General features: G+C 36.3%; 1 protein-coding gene across 1 annotated transcript in view; it reads left to right on the forward strand.

The window, feature by feature from the left end:
- The window catches only part of PDSS2 (decaprenyl diphosphate synthase subunit 2), a 112,287-nt gene that overhangs the window by 81,141 nt on the left and 16,888 nt on the right, over nucleotides 1–14,258 (forward strand). Inside the window, exon 4 of the mRNA XM_027693894.1 lies at nucleotides 6,567–6,641. Within this exon, the coding sequence (XP_027549695.1) occupies nucleotides 6,567–6,641 (75 nt within the window). The remainder of the gene's footprint in view (nucleotides 1–6,566; nucleotides 6,642–14,258) is intronic.

Consider the following 14,258-nt stretch of genomic DNA (forward strand, 5'->3'; position numbering starts at 1 on the left):
AGACATGTCTTTCTGCTTCTTTGATCTGCCCAGCAGACCAAAGTCAATGTTACTGCTTGAGTTCTTGAACCAAACACCTGTCATTAATCCAGGTTAATATTGTCTTCCTCAGAGGAAAACTGCACTGCTGCTTCTAACATGTGGTTAAGTAGTTCTTTTTCTGAGAGAACTATGGTTTGCCTCATTGTAGTTAGCAGAATAGTCTGGAAAATTCTAATATGCTATCTGTACATGAAAGAGAGAGGGCTTTTCAGAGATGACTGAGCATCAATGAAGAAGGAAATGAAAACTAATTTAAAGAAACTGAAGAAAGGCTGATTTCAGTGAAAGTCAAAAGTCATTCGACATCTCAAGATAAAAGCTAAACCTGGGAAGTCTATTCTGGATGGTTGGTGTCCATCCCTCTTATGTTTGCTCCCTTACTGTATGGCACTAAATTGTCAGTTGTCTAGTGGTGAAGACAAATACCTTAGAAGTCAAAATATTTGCAGGCTTTGAGATAAATAGCTGCATATTACAGATGTGTATATATATGTGTATACATATATAAATCAGTTTAATTGAATGTTAAGGCCAAATTATGCTGATGTATTTGACTTCTTGTTGGCTGGCGAGAATATTGAGTCTTTGGATGCACTGTAACTGGTTGTTAATATTAGTGTTTTGAAATTCAACAGCATTTCATCTGAAGTCTAGAATCTGATTGCTGCTACTCTGGTTGTTGATTTGTTAACTTAACAAACATCTACAGGTTCATTTAGTTGATTCCATCTGTCAGATGCTAAGTGGTATTACTTCTGATTCACATTTTTTCAGATACAGACTATGCAAAATAGTTAATGCTGCTTGCAGGTATAATTTGTGTTATTCAGTTGAATCCTCAATTCATTTGTGAACATATCCTGATTTGATGGTTGTCTGCAACTGTGTGAGTGGGAATAGTGTTTTATAGCCATGCTCCTGTGTATCACTTATTGATGAAGAGGGGTTTGTATCTACAGAACCGTGTAGTCACGATACTTTCTTTGTTCGCTGTTTTGTATAGAGGAAAGATGTAATGAAATTACCCCGTCCAAAAGGGTCAAGCTGAAGAAATTACACATTTCTCTAACCTGGGTCACTCAGCAACAGTTGTTGAGTACTTTAGTGCAAGGATCTGCTGCATTGGATCTGCAAAAACTGTGTAAGGTATCATGTGGAGGTAGACAAGGGAAAAGGGTATTTCTTCTGTTGGTTATGTTGGCATTAAGGAAAATGACTGAATTATGCACTAAAAGTCTTTGTACTAATGAAACCCACTTCTCTAGATAGTGCTGCATCAGCACAGAAAGGGTGGCTTAACAATGGTGAAAATCCCTAAGGCAGACTGACCTTAAGGTAGATATTTGACAGTATTAGCAATCTTCAAATTGACTGCTGCTGATTATTTTGAAGCATTATTTTTATGTCTAGGGAGTACCTTTTTAACAAGTAATGGGTTTGGGTGATGCATTTACGCTGGACATTGTATTTTGCCACTAATTCATCATTAACAGAAGAAGAAAAACATAAATGTGGTCTTCTAGACCACTTAAAACATGCTAGAAAGCAAATCATTGTAAGGAGTCCTTTCTGTGTGTTTCAACTAAGAGAGGGCCAGCTTCAAAAAATAGTAAAGCTCAAGATGATTTCAAATAGTAAATTCAATAGGATTCATTAAACATTAGATTTAAAAACCCCAAAACATTCTGTAGGCTGGCACACTTAGTCATACCCCTGTATGACTAATGATGTTTGAGATTACCAGGAAAGAAAATTGAATTCCACTGTTCTTGGAACTCCTTTCAGTTTTTGCTCCCCCCCTTTTTAATTTTTTTTAAGGTATTATTGATTAATTGAAATCCAATTTCGGGTGTTGCAATGTTTCTGTGTCAAATGCAGGAGAATATTTAATTTTAAGAGCTTTCTGTATAATTTTTAAGAGTGGAAATATTTCCCAACTAAGTGCTTGTTTGCAGACGGAAGTGAGATTCAAGTTGAAGGAATTTTTGTCTGTGTATTTAATGTTTCCTGACTAATTTTCTTCTTTACTCGTATGGGGAAATCTCGCAATATTTTCAAGTCTACATATCAGCAACAAGTATTAGGGTCTGTCATAGCAGATGTGTGAGGAAAGGATATAGTTTCAACATAAGCATGGAAGGAATTACTTGTGGTCCTTCTTGGAAGGAATTTGGCAAAGCTAAGGAAGTTTGTCAAATAGAAATCATGAGGGATGAAGAACAAAGATATACCCATTGCTGTGTTCTTCCTAGTGCTGTTTCCTGTCTTCCTGCAAGAGCTTCATCCTTTCCATGATGTTCCCCTTGAAAATATCCGATAGAGTCTGGAGAGACACTGTATTACTACTCTGAAATAGAGTGATCTGTGTAATCAATTCTACTTCAGCTGCTGAATTTAAAATAAATTGACCATTCTTTGAATGGAACTCAAATTCATTCCTTTTTTAAAAATTAGAAGGAAAACCAGGAAAAGATACATATGCAGAGTTACATTGCAGTAAACTTTTAAAAGAAAATATTTTGAAGGCAAGTGAAGGGAACAAAGTGCTCGAGTTACTAAACTGATAGCATCAATGTTGTCCTTTCATCCAGGTTATTTAGAAATCCCACGAAGGATGAGTGGGGCCTAGAATCCATTCTTTTTACTGTGCTTGATGGAGTCTGAATCTTATCTTTTAACTTCAAAGAAAGTATTCTACCAAAATGTCTTATATTCTGTGATTTCCCTGCAGTCTTTCTAGCATAAAGTTTCCCTTTAATTAAAATATGCCTCTTTTTCTATAGATAGAGTTTGATTTTTGCAGGACAATTAACTGCAGTCCCTGCATGAACTGGGATGCTGTACCTGCAACACTGAATATGGCCCTGTTCTATGTCATCATGTATGATGAATTCTGAACTCTGAATTATCTTATAGAGAGGTCCTCAGTAAACTACATGAAATTCTGATTTCTGGAAAAGGAGGGAGGTATGTAGTTGGTTGAATGTCCTGAGTAATTTTCTGAACAGCTAAGTGAATTACCAACATTTTGATTTATTTCTTCAATTAATATTTAGAAATTCTGAGCTTGAGAAAGTAGACTTTACCCCAGAAAAGGGTTAATTAAGTTTCACCAAATTTCTGATCTTTAAACCTACAGAACTCTTCTGACACTGAAACATAGCACAGTCTTTTGGACTATTTCATATTTGAATGAATTGGAGAGGTCAGAGCATGTATTCTACCTTGCTATGGAATGAGCAGTCAAGTGGTTGTATCTAGAATTTACATCATGTTATACGCTTAGTCTGCCTAGATAGTAGGAGAGATTTTAGCCTTAACAATCCATCTCTTTCCCCTGTATTCATCCTAAATTGATGGCCTTTATGTTGACTGTTTAAAAGCAAAATAGATCATATCCCTAGAAAGGTGTTGAAGTAATACCTCCTTAGGGGAAAACAAAAAGATACACTGGCAAAACTGTTACAAGAGGTGTTTAAAGGGTGTGAAATCACTTGCGTGTGCACTTATCACCTGCAAGTAATGGGTCATCCCCTGGTCCACTCCCAGCCCTGTGGACGCTCTGGGGGGAGCAGAAAACACAGCGCTTTGGAAGAGACTGATGCAGAGTGGAAAATGAAAAATAGAGTGTAAGTTTGTTTTCTCTCAATGTGATGTTACTCCTGTTCATCTCGAGTACACATGAGGAACCAGGCTTCTCAAAAACATGTAGAGTAGTAGAAAATAGTGGGAAGAGAGATTATAGATAACCTGCCTTTGGTCTCTTTTGAGTTGCTGCTATTTTCAAGCACTAATTCTGGTGATCCTTTCTTCTCTTTCCCCATCTCTGAACTTGTTTAAAATGGAGCTCAACGTTCAAATGAGAAGAGAAGCAGTTGAGAGCACTTCTTTTTTCATCTACCTTTCCTGCTTCTCAGACTTGCTTCTCAGAAATACCAGGAAGTGGAACAGGGAATTCGTCAGGTAAAAAGGCACCGATGAGACTGGGGATAACTTCAATACTGTTTTGTGCTCTTCAACTGGCATGCTGCATGGTTTTGTGGAAAAGCGGTTCATTGTCACTATTTCCCCCTTATATAAAACAGTAGGGAATATATTTTACAGGGATGTTGATTGCTTTCAAATTTTGTGATGAAAAGTGCTACATAAGAACTAGACAGTGTATCATTGAATGAATACTACTGAATCTGTAATATTTTTTCTTCCTCTATGCCATTTTGGGATACAGAGGAAAATTGCCTAGTTCCCTCATTTCTCGTTTCTTTCCCCAGTGCTCAGGACCCCAGGCCACAGATGTTGAGCTGCTTTTCATAGATCAGATTAAGGATTGGTGAGGTAACAGAGCCTCATGCAAGCATCCCACTGTGCTCTTGAAACTAGAATTTCATTCCTGGTAGTAAACTGTATGGCTTTACATTTACCTTAAAAAATATTCTTTAAGATATATATGTATATATTTGGAAAGAAGGGAGTTAATATTAGTATTAAGTTCTCACTAACATACAGTGTTCAATGTATCACTAAAGGCCTAATGATATTTAATATAAGGATTCTTCTAAATAGCTGATGTGTAATTCTCCTTAGATGTTTTATAAACTCGTAAGAGGAGGAGGTACAGTTGTTCACAAATGTTTCACCAAGCTTGTTTTAAGACATTTAAAATTGCCTTTGAGAGTAGAGTTGCACTAAAAAGAGGGAGGAGAGATGGAAAAAAGAAACCCCAAAACAGGGTTCTGCTCAGTCTAGAGTTTCAGGCTAGAGAGGAAAAGGTCTAGTTATCCAGAGCCAGCTGCATTGTTAAAAGTTCATACTATCACTTTGACATTTAGAGTAGGACTCAGTGTCTTTGTAAATTCCTCTTCGTATTACCAGTGTAGGTCTCTGAGCTCAGACCATTTCACAAACCATAACATTTTTTAGTGAGTGATTGATCTGTATTATGTGTCCTAGCCATCAGAAGAATCTTGGGATGTTGCTTGTATAAACTGTAATACAATCTGATCCTGGGCATTTAGTTACAGACTTTCATAGACCTATTGGCGATACTCAGTCCTCCTGGATTTGGGAATAAGGCTTATCTGATACCTTAAAAAAAAATGGGGGGGGGTGTTGCTTAAAAAAAAAAAAAAGGCCCTCATTTTCTCTGTTCCCCTTAAATAACTCAACACATCTGGTAACACTGTAGAATCATTGTCCTTTCAGTTCCTTAGCAGCTCATATTGCTACAATATTTCTTCGGTATCTAATTTCCTAAAGGGCGATGTGATTTTTTTTTTTCCCAGGCTGTTTTTGTAGGTCTTGCAAATTAACCCATATGCATTGCAAGAAAAAACATGACTTTTAATCAGCACCATTTCTAAAGTTAGCACTTGCTGTGTGTATATGAATATGTATATGAACCAGTGTTTAAAAAAAAAAAAGAAAACACAACCTTTCTGCTAGTGCTCAAAACTAGCATACAAATGTGTTTTTATTATCAAATAAAGCATGCCTAAATGTTAGAATATCTTTCCGTTAGGGGGTTTATCATTTGACTTCTTGTCTTCAGTTACAGGAATGATAAAAATTGAAACTAAATCTTTTAATTCAATAAGAGCTATGTTGAATTTTAGGAAGCAAAAAGAGGAATCAGATATAGACTCATATGCATAGGAAATTAAACATTCAAGAAATTAAAACTTTGTGAGCAACCGAAGAGGTAGCCTTAAGGTGTGCTTATTTGAAATGCCTGCATTTAATTTTACAATAAATCTGAGTATTTTGTTCCAATTAAGACAGTTCATGTGCACAACTTTAAATTGTACAGTAGTTCCACAGTCTCAGGGAGACCGTGGACTGCTTGTTTTACATTCTGGATCAAGTTCAGATTTTTAGGCTTCGCTTGAATAAAATAAAAAGTCTGAACCCTGAAGATAATGCAGATTGATAAATCTGATTTAAACATTCCTGTGTTGCAGACTTTCAGTGTATGTGGTACAGCTGAGCCTCAGGCCATGCACTAAATACATCCACAGTGCATTCCCAGGGCACACGAATACCAAATGATCACATTTGAAAGGTTACCTTTCTATGGATTCTGACTTTTCTGTGTTAGCCACGAAGATTAGAATTTTAACAGCTCCCAAGGAGAGGTATTGTGAAGTATTTACTTGGCAGGAAAAAAAACAAAACAAAGCAAAGCCCAGATGAGGTACTGTCTCATATTCATGAACTGGGATTTATTAGTTCTGTGAATGTCCTTTTGAGAATACACTCCATAGTTCACACTTTAGGAAAAACAAGTCTTGCTTTTCATTTATATTAACTTAAAACTTTGATAGAAGAGTTACTGTTGTAGAGGTTTTAGCAGAGGCAGAGCATCATGCTTGTGCAGAACAAATCTTAGTAAATCCTGCAGTCTTTCACAACTAGCTTTCTGCAAGGAATGTTATTGTGGTTTGTCTCTCTGGAAATCTGGCAGTAGCTTTGTTAGCGAATTTGGTGATAATTAAAGATGTAAGGTTTTTTCTGCTTTTCTTTTACAGGTTGTGGAACTCATTTCAAGTGCTATTGGTGACTTAGTTCAAGGTATATATTATGAAAACTTAAAATCATCTGAGGTAAGAATTTCAGTAGATTTATATACCCAAGGCATTTTGCGATATTAATGTGTGACTACAATAAACATGATTACTTTCTCATCTGTTTAAAAGAAGGGAGAAGGAGGAAGAGAATTAGTTGTAGTCCTAGTGAATGTCATCGTTATGACACCTGTAAGCTCTGATGGAATTTTCCAGAAATGCCCAAGGAGGGACTATTTTATTTCTGTGAGTGCTTAATAAAATAATGTTGTGTCGTTACCAGGCGCTCTAGACACATCTTACTACAGTCTTTCCAAACACTTCCAGAGGTTTCTAGTCAAGGTTCTATTAGAGGCATTTATTATAATGTTGTCAACATCATTAATATTTTCATGTCAAACCTGTCATTTCTAAGCCCAAAGATGTTTACAAAATGCTTCATCCTGAACTTATATCATGTCCTTTCTTCTGAGTTTTGTCCTAAAGTGTTAGGAGTGTAGCAGTGTATTCTTCTTTACCAGAAGTCACCATGCATGTATTGTCTTTACTGGAGTATTTAAAGAAACTTCTATAGAGCATTCATGAAGTAGGCTTGCTTGGGCGAAAAAAAAAGTTCTTTCTTTGATTTACTATGACCGTGTCTTAACACATGCAATAAAGTCAACAATTTGAAGTTGCCGTGACTCTACAGGTTTTATGGTAGCAACTCTTTAGTCACTGATGAGCACTGTGTATATGTGAATATCAGTCTTGAAATCCACTGAGGTAGGTAGATTCACTTGTAGTGGCGTTGTCTCATGCTTCTGGTTTGCCTTGAAGACCTGCATCTTACAGTCCAGTAGGTATTGCGTACTTAAATTGCAGTTCTGGTTTGCTATTGCTTAGTTGTATTATGTAGCAAAATTAATATCTTAATAGTGAAAGCCCTGATCTCGTGGGTTACTGCTACAGTAGATGCCTGCCCTGATGCCCCTGCCTCAACCAAACCACTGTGGGCAAGTGGAGAGTGACAGTGCCTATCAGCGGCTGGGCTCCAGAGGGTGCTCCCTTGGTCAGTGTCTGTCTCTGCTGCTCTGTAGTAGCAAAGACATGTCACTAAAACTAACCTTATTCAAATGTGTCCCTCTCATTTTGATTGAAACAATCACAAAGCTGAGGGAGAGCCTCCAGCAGGACAGCAGTAATGGCACACTCAGGAGCTGCCTGGGGCTCACGACTCACTGGGTTCTGCACAGAGGATGGCATGTGCCCAGCATCCTCTGGCACCTCTCAGGAGGGGGCCCTGGGTGGAAGCATGGCAGGAGTGCAATGTTAGGAACTTGGCCGTGCTTCTGCATCTGCTGTGTTTTACCTGAGGATAAACCAACTTCAGCCTTCATTGTTGCTCCCAAGGAGTGTGCTAAAGGTTATATGTTAAAATGGACAACATCTTTAAAATTTTTGGAAAGAATGTTTACAATTTTCCGTATTCAAGCAGGTTTCTAAATACAAGTAGATCACAGGAATATTTAAAAAACACCAACCTACTCTATTATGTCTAGAAATAAATCTCAATAGGTTGATCTCAGCGATGGAACTGCATTTTATTTTAACCATGGCCCCTGTATAAATGAGAAATGTTGTGGACTCTTGGGTTTCTGTGACTGCAGAAGATATTAATTTTCTCTTTCTTAGTTATTCTTTTTCTGTTTATTTTCTGCTGCCTTACTAAAGCACCCCTCATGTGTGGATTGCAAGGGCAAGTGTGAGATAAACTAAGTGGAGCTGTATGATATTTACCTTGCCCTGGCCCAATTACAAATAGCCAAGACTTATTTTGTTTCAGTGACTATTTCCAAGGAGAGTTGAAAGTACACTGTAGCCTTCCTAAGGGGAACCCAGTTAACTCAAAACGCAATTAGTATGGTGGCATAACAGAGAAATTTACATGACAGTGTCTGAAGTTTAGTCTTTATAATGGATAGTGCTTGGCTTCCAATTAGACCTACAACAAAGTGTGGGATCTACTTTAATTTTTTTTTTATCTTGTTGGCTGGGAAATTTAGTTCCATGTTGTGTAATAGACCTATCCCTATTGCTTTCTTCACATTTTTCTGCTGAGGCAGTGTCCTGTTCATGTCCTGAACATCTCTTTAGCAAAGACTGCCAAATGTACTAGATCAGTTGTTTGTCTTATTTGTATCCCTTGTGCATCTTCCCTCCTTCTCTGATTGCAATTTGATTGAATCAAAAATGTGAACTACATTTCCTAGAGGTAAGTCAAATGCTTTAATCTGCTCCATATCTAAATCTCAAATGTCAAACTTTTTTTCTTTTTAGGAGTAGGGCATAGGGATGTTAGTAAAGGAATATTCATTGCTGAGGATGTCTTAAATTTGGAAAAGCAGAAAGATATCTTCTCACCTTTTCCCCCTCCCTCCATTTTTAGGCAGGAAAACTGTATTTCATATGTTAAATGTCTTTAATGCAGTTGTCATAAAGCTCTTCAGTACCATAAAATACACTAATTTAGCACCAAGGTATTTTGAGTTTTGCTGAATGTCTACCTAGATGGTATACAAAAATACTCTGCAAAATGAACCTTTTTCCTCTGAGATCCTAAGCTTGTGTTTATCAAAAAGAAGTTTGTCTTCTTGGATGACCCAATAGGAGAGTTGAAAGAATTATTTGACCTAGCAAGACTGACCTTATTTACCCCTGAAGATATATAATGGATATAATTATTTGACAGTGCTCATTACCACTTTCTTTTTTTCCTCTGCACAACCACGTGCAATCCTACAACTGTCTCATTTTAGTACATTCTGTTTGGTTGTTCTTCATCTCGTCTGCATAGTAAGTCATTAGATCTGTGTGAAACTGGCAGGAAAAAGTGCTAATATTTAACTTTTCATCTTTATTTAAAATTGCAGTTCAAACTACAAGGTGGAGGCTTTGACAGAGCCTCGAGGTTGAGGTTGTCAGTCATGTTCAAAGTAAATAAACATCTGCTGTAAGTTAAGATGTTGCATTATCAATATTAAGCTAATATTTTGGACTGTGAGTTGGAGCAGAAAGGGGTGATATGATAAACCTTTACAGCTCAGTGCTCTAAATTCCATCTTAGGCCAAAATTCTGCAAGTAAAGGACATTCTGCCCAGTCCCATCTGCCTTTCCTGAATCTAGGTCTAATTTGGGAGTAAAAATTTGTGCCTTAGTGAATGAAAAGGTCAAAGTTGTCTTATCTGGCCTTCAGTCTTGATTGTGGCATCTATTTTTAGCAGAAAAAAAACCCATTACTCTGAGTCTCTGTTTCCAACTTTTAGGAGACTGAAGGCTTCTAAAATGTTTGCTAACTCAGAGAGTACTGTTGTACTTTAAAAAATATTATGTTTTAATATTCCGGATCATTTCACAAATATTAATGAAGGTTACTTTAATATCCTTGTCAGTCCACTGAACAAGGACAAGATATACAGGGAAGTTCAAGGTCAAACTGCGGAATCAAGAGTGGGACTTGAGTCTTGACTCTTGTGCTTTACCTGCCGGACCATTCTTGCAATCTTAAAACTTAGGGACTCTCATGGGAAATCACTTGGTTGGTTTTTGGTTTCTTTTTTTTCTCATCTCCAGAGTATCTAGCTGATGCTAACTGTGCATTGCCAGAACTCCTGTTAGTGTCAGAATGGGATATTATGTAAGACAAAACCATTTCCATCGTGTTCCACTGATGACCAGAAAAGCTGTTTGGTGTTTTTGATGCAATAGTGTGAAAATTGTGCACAATTAATATGTAAAACAAGTTTAAAAAGAAATACATTAGTGGGAAGTACTCATTTTATCAAATATTGAATTAATAGGTATTTCTAATAAATGTGTTTTCTGGGGAAGGACAGACTACATGTAGCGAGTGGTACCAGTTCTTTGATGTTTGGTCACCAGCCCTGCTTTGAGAAGTAATGTTTTGGAATACTGCACATGTCCATCAACTGGACTGCTATGAGTGTGTTAAAAGTTAAGGATTAGTTTATAATTTTACCAAAGGAAGTAAACCAAATGCAATATAAATCACCTTTTAGCAGTGCAGCAGTCAGAGTTTTCACTTTTTTTAAACAAATGCTTCTGTTGCAAGACAAAAGGGAAGGATAAAATATGGAATTTGAGTAGAGAGCATCTGTGAAAAGAATGGATAAATGTGTCAGAGGGGAAAAAAGCATAGCTAGGAAGAAGGCCAACACTGTTTGTTTACTGCTTTTTTCTTTTAAATACTAAGCTTTTCCAGAGAGATTTAAAATAACAGATGTGAAGAGATTTAAATTTATTATAAGTTTTTAAAATTTTTTTAAGTCATGTGGGTTTTTTTTGGTGTCATGATAGAAGTAGTTGGTGGCACGCTTTGTTGACTTATTTACAGACACCCTTGTTCCTCCAAAAGCAGTGAAGACGTGTATTAATAGACCAATAAAACATGCCCTGTCGTGTTCAGCAAGCATGAATACATCTGTTGAAAGTTTATGTGAACCATGTGCAAGATGTTTTGCAGGGTCTTGCTACTGGTAGAATGATTCACAGTTGCATTGGATTTTATTTATGTAAAATAGAAGTCCTTGAACTACCTAATTTAAAACTTGAATATGCAATTTAAAATTATTTCCGTGTGTTTCTGCAGATTATTTGCCCATTGAGAACTAAACTAAAGTTTGATATAAGTGATTCAGACATTTCAATCATTTTGTGCAACAGCAGATGGCTAAGAAAGAGCTGCCATGGTATGGAAATAAATTAAGTTTTCCCTTATAAACTGTAGCTGAAGTTTTACATCAAAGAGTCTCTGACTTCTACTTCTTCCTGGTTTTGCAAATGGGTTTTTGCACTTTGAAGACAGGTTTTTCATGCATGTTTCCTTAATATGTTTTCAGCTGAACCACATATGAGCATCTTCTTTGGTGTGATAAATCAGACTGAGTTAAGTGCTGCTTTTGTATTGGGGATCTTTGTTGCCCTTGCTAAAAGCTGCCCTTCCTGATGGTTATGTTTGCATATTTTGTCCTGCAGTTTCATTTTCTAAAAGTTTTTTGTTTCCTGAGAGGATTGTTTCAAACACAGTTTAAAATTATGGAAGTAGCTTAATTAAAAAAAAAATCTCAACTAGACAATTTCTAACAAAACAGTAACCGACATTGCTGATAGTAAAATAGGAGCACCCTCAGCTGTTCTTTATTTCCCATAGGAAATGATGATTGACAGAGTTGGATTTGTATATCTTCCCTGTATCCCCATGCTGACATTGTGCAAACTGTATCTGGAGTTGGCTGTTTTCTTCAGGTGATGGTGAAGGGTTTGGCTCCCTTCTTCCAGCTTCTGCCACCCAGACAGCATCAGGAATGGTTGTGATCTGGACCAATTTCTGGGTAACAGAACTTGTGAATGAGATCCCAGGCATTAGTTAATCAATTGTCTGAGCACTGTCAACTACAACTGGAATTAATTTGAGTTAGAAAAGGCTTTTATATGAAGGACTAAGGAGTCTTCTGAGCATGTTAATGTCCACTTTTATACCCAATGCTGACAAAAGAAAACAAAGCTTAAAAAGCAGTGAAAATTTCTCTAAAAGTAGTAAGCACTGTCATGATGTCAGATTTTACAGCTTTTGCAATCTAGAACTAGTTTTGGTTTTCCCTTGATGTTTTTACAATAGTGTTTAGATCTTGTCCTACATACCTTTGTATGAATGTAGTGTGGACACTCTGTGTACAATATGAGTTCATATTGGGAAAAAATTACATATTTGAAAAACTTTGCTGAGGAAAGGTTGTGTCTGCCTTCTTAAGCAACAGAAGATTTAGGGGGGTGTGGTCATAAGAGGTTCTGTGATTAAAATCGGCTCTATTCTGTCATACAAGTTCATATGCTAAGGCACATCCATATGGACATAGTACCTTTTTACAACTGGCTTGTTTCTGTAACCCAGGGATTTACAGTAGTTATGTTTTTTAAGATTCCAATACTGTATCTTCAAATATGTGTCCAATTCTTGCCTTTTTTTTTTTTTTAAGTTAGATGCGCATTTTAGATGCTTGAAGCTTCTACATGATGTTCATCTAGTGGACAGTAACTTTTTGTGCCATCATTGTCAATCCGGTTATGAAATTCAAACTTGTATAAGAATATAATTTTGTAACAAATCATAGAATTAATTTCCTTGTATATGTTGAGTTGCAATAATTGTTTAAGCTTCTTCAGTTCCCGTAGCTGATATTTGATAATGTCTGCATTTTTCTTGCTGCTTAAAGGCTCCAGCAAGCAAATATTTTCAAGTTAGGGGTCTTCTGAAAGATATTTTTTTTTAACTTCAAAATTGTTTCCGGGTACTTTTCTAGAGTATTTTTGTCTTATTTGGATTCAAAACAAATGATTATAAAAATCACTGCCAATTTTCAATATCATCCAGCGAATTTTAGTAAACACTGTTTTTTCACTGAGCAGATTGGTTGTTAAGGAAAAGATTGTGTTTCGTCTTCCAAGAACTCCCGATTTTAAATTTCAAATAAATTGATCTATATCTGAGTGGAAAAAAGAGACTTGATATATGCGGAACTACTTGAATTAAATGCTCATTTTGACATTTTGCCAGTCATGGGAATTTGCAGATGCTCTGGGATGAGTTAAGATATTAAAACAAAAATACAGTAGGAAAGTTTAGGCTTGACTTTGTAAGTTGTCATATGCATAATAGCAAACATGTGGTTTCTCTGTTCTTCACTTTCCTTGTATAACTTAATAGTATGTCTGAAAGCAAAGACATTTTGATACAGCTCTGTGTTACTTGGCGTTGCAGAATTCTCCTACTTCTTCCATTAGTCTCAAATTATCCTCTCCCTTGTAACAGAGCACTTCTGGGTGATATCCATAAGGGAGGAAAATTAGAGCTGAACGGATGGATTCTATTTCATTTGTTACTGATTTCATGACAGATAATACCTTGCTAGAAAACTATAGGGTCACACAGAATTACTTCTTGCTCATTTCTAATTTAATTGACATCACTTTGAGGGAAAAAGCTTGTTATATAAAAGGGTTTTTTTTATTACTCTTTTAAAGAATATCTTTTGGCTTAATGTATGCTACAGATTTAGCTGAACTGAAAAACTACAAAATTTATATGCTTGAAATTTTTTTTCTGTTGCTTCTCATTGCTAATTTTATTTTTTTCTATGTAAAACAACTGTGGTCTTTTCAGGTTTTGGTCTTTTGTTTTTTCCTCTCTTTAGAGAGTACCTAAAGGTGTGACAGTATCATGTATGTGAGACAGATGAAAGTCATGTCTATCTTTGAAGACCCATTAGTGAAATAGTGCTATATTAACACCTTATAAGTCTAAGAAATGGCAGTTGAATTTGGGTTTGGGGAGAAAGTATTTTATTTGTGTTAATTAAAAAATACTTTGTGAAAAGTAATCCAAATTAATATTTTGGATATAAAAGGTTTTGAGAATGGTTGACCATTTCTGACCTTATAGTCAAGGTGATAAAGTTCAATAGAGGCATCATTGAGATCTCTGTCAGCCCCTGAGAAAGTTAATACCTGACATTCCTAAATCGCAACGTTAATACATTCAGTCATTCCCCATCCTTAATATGGGAGTAGAAGAGGTACAAGTCATCCATTGCAGCCCT

The sequence above is a fragment of the Neopelma chrysocephalum genome, unplaced genomic scaffold (assembly GCF_003984885.1).
Source record: "Neopelma chrysocephalum unplaced genomic scaffold, ASM398488v2 Primary Assembly neopelma1_23, whole genome shotgun sequence".
Classification (NCBI taxonomy): Eukaryota; Metazoa; Chordata; class Aves; order Passeriformes; family Pipridae; genus Neopelma; species Neopelma chrysocephalum.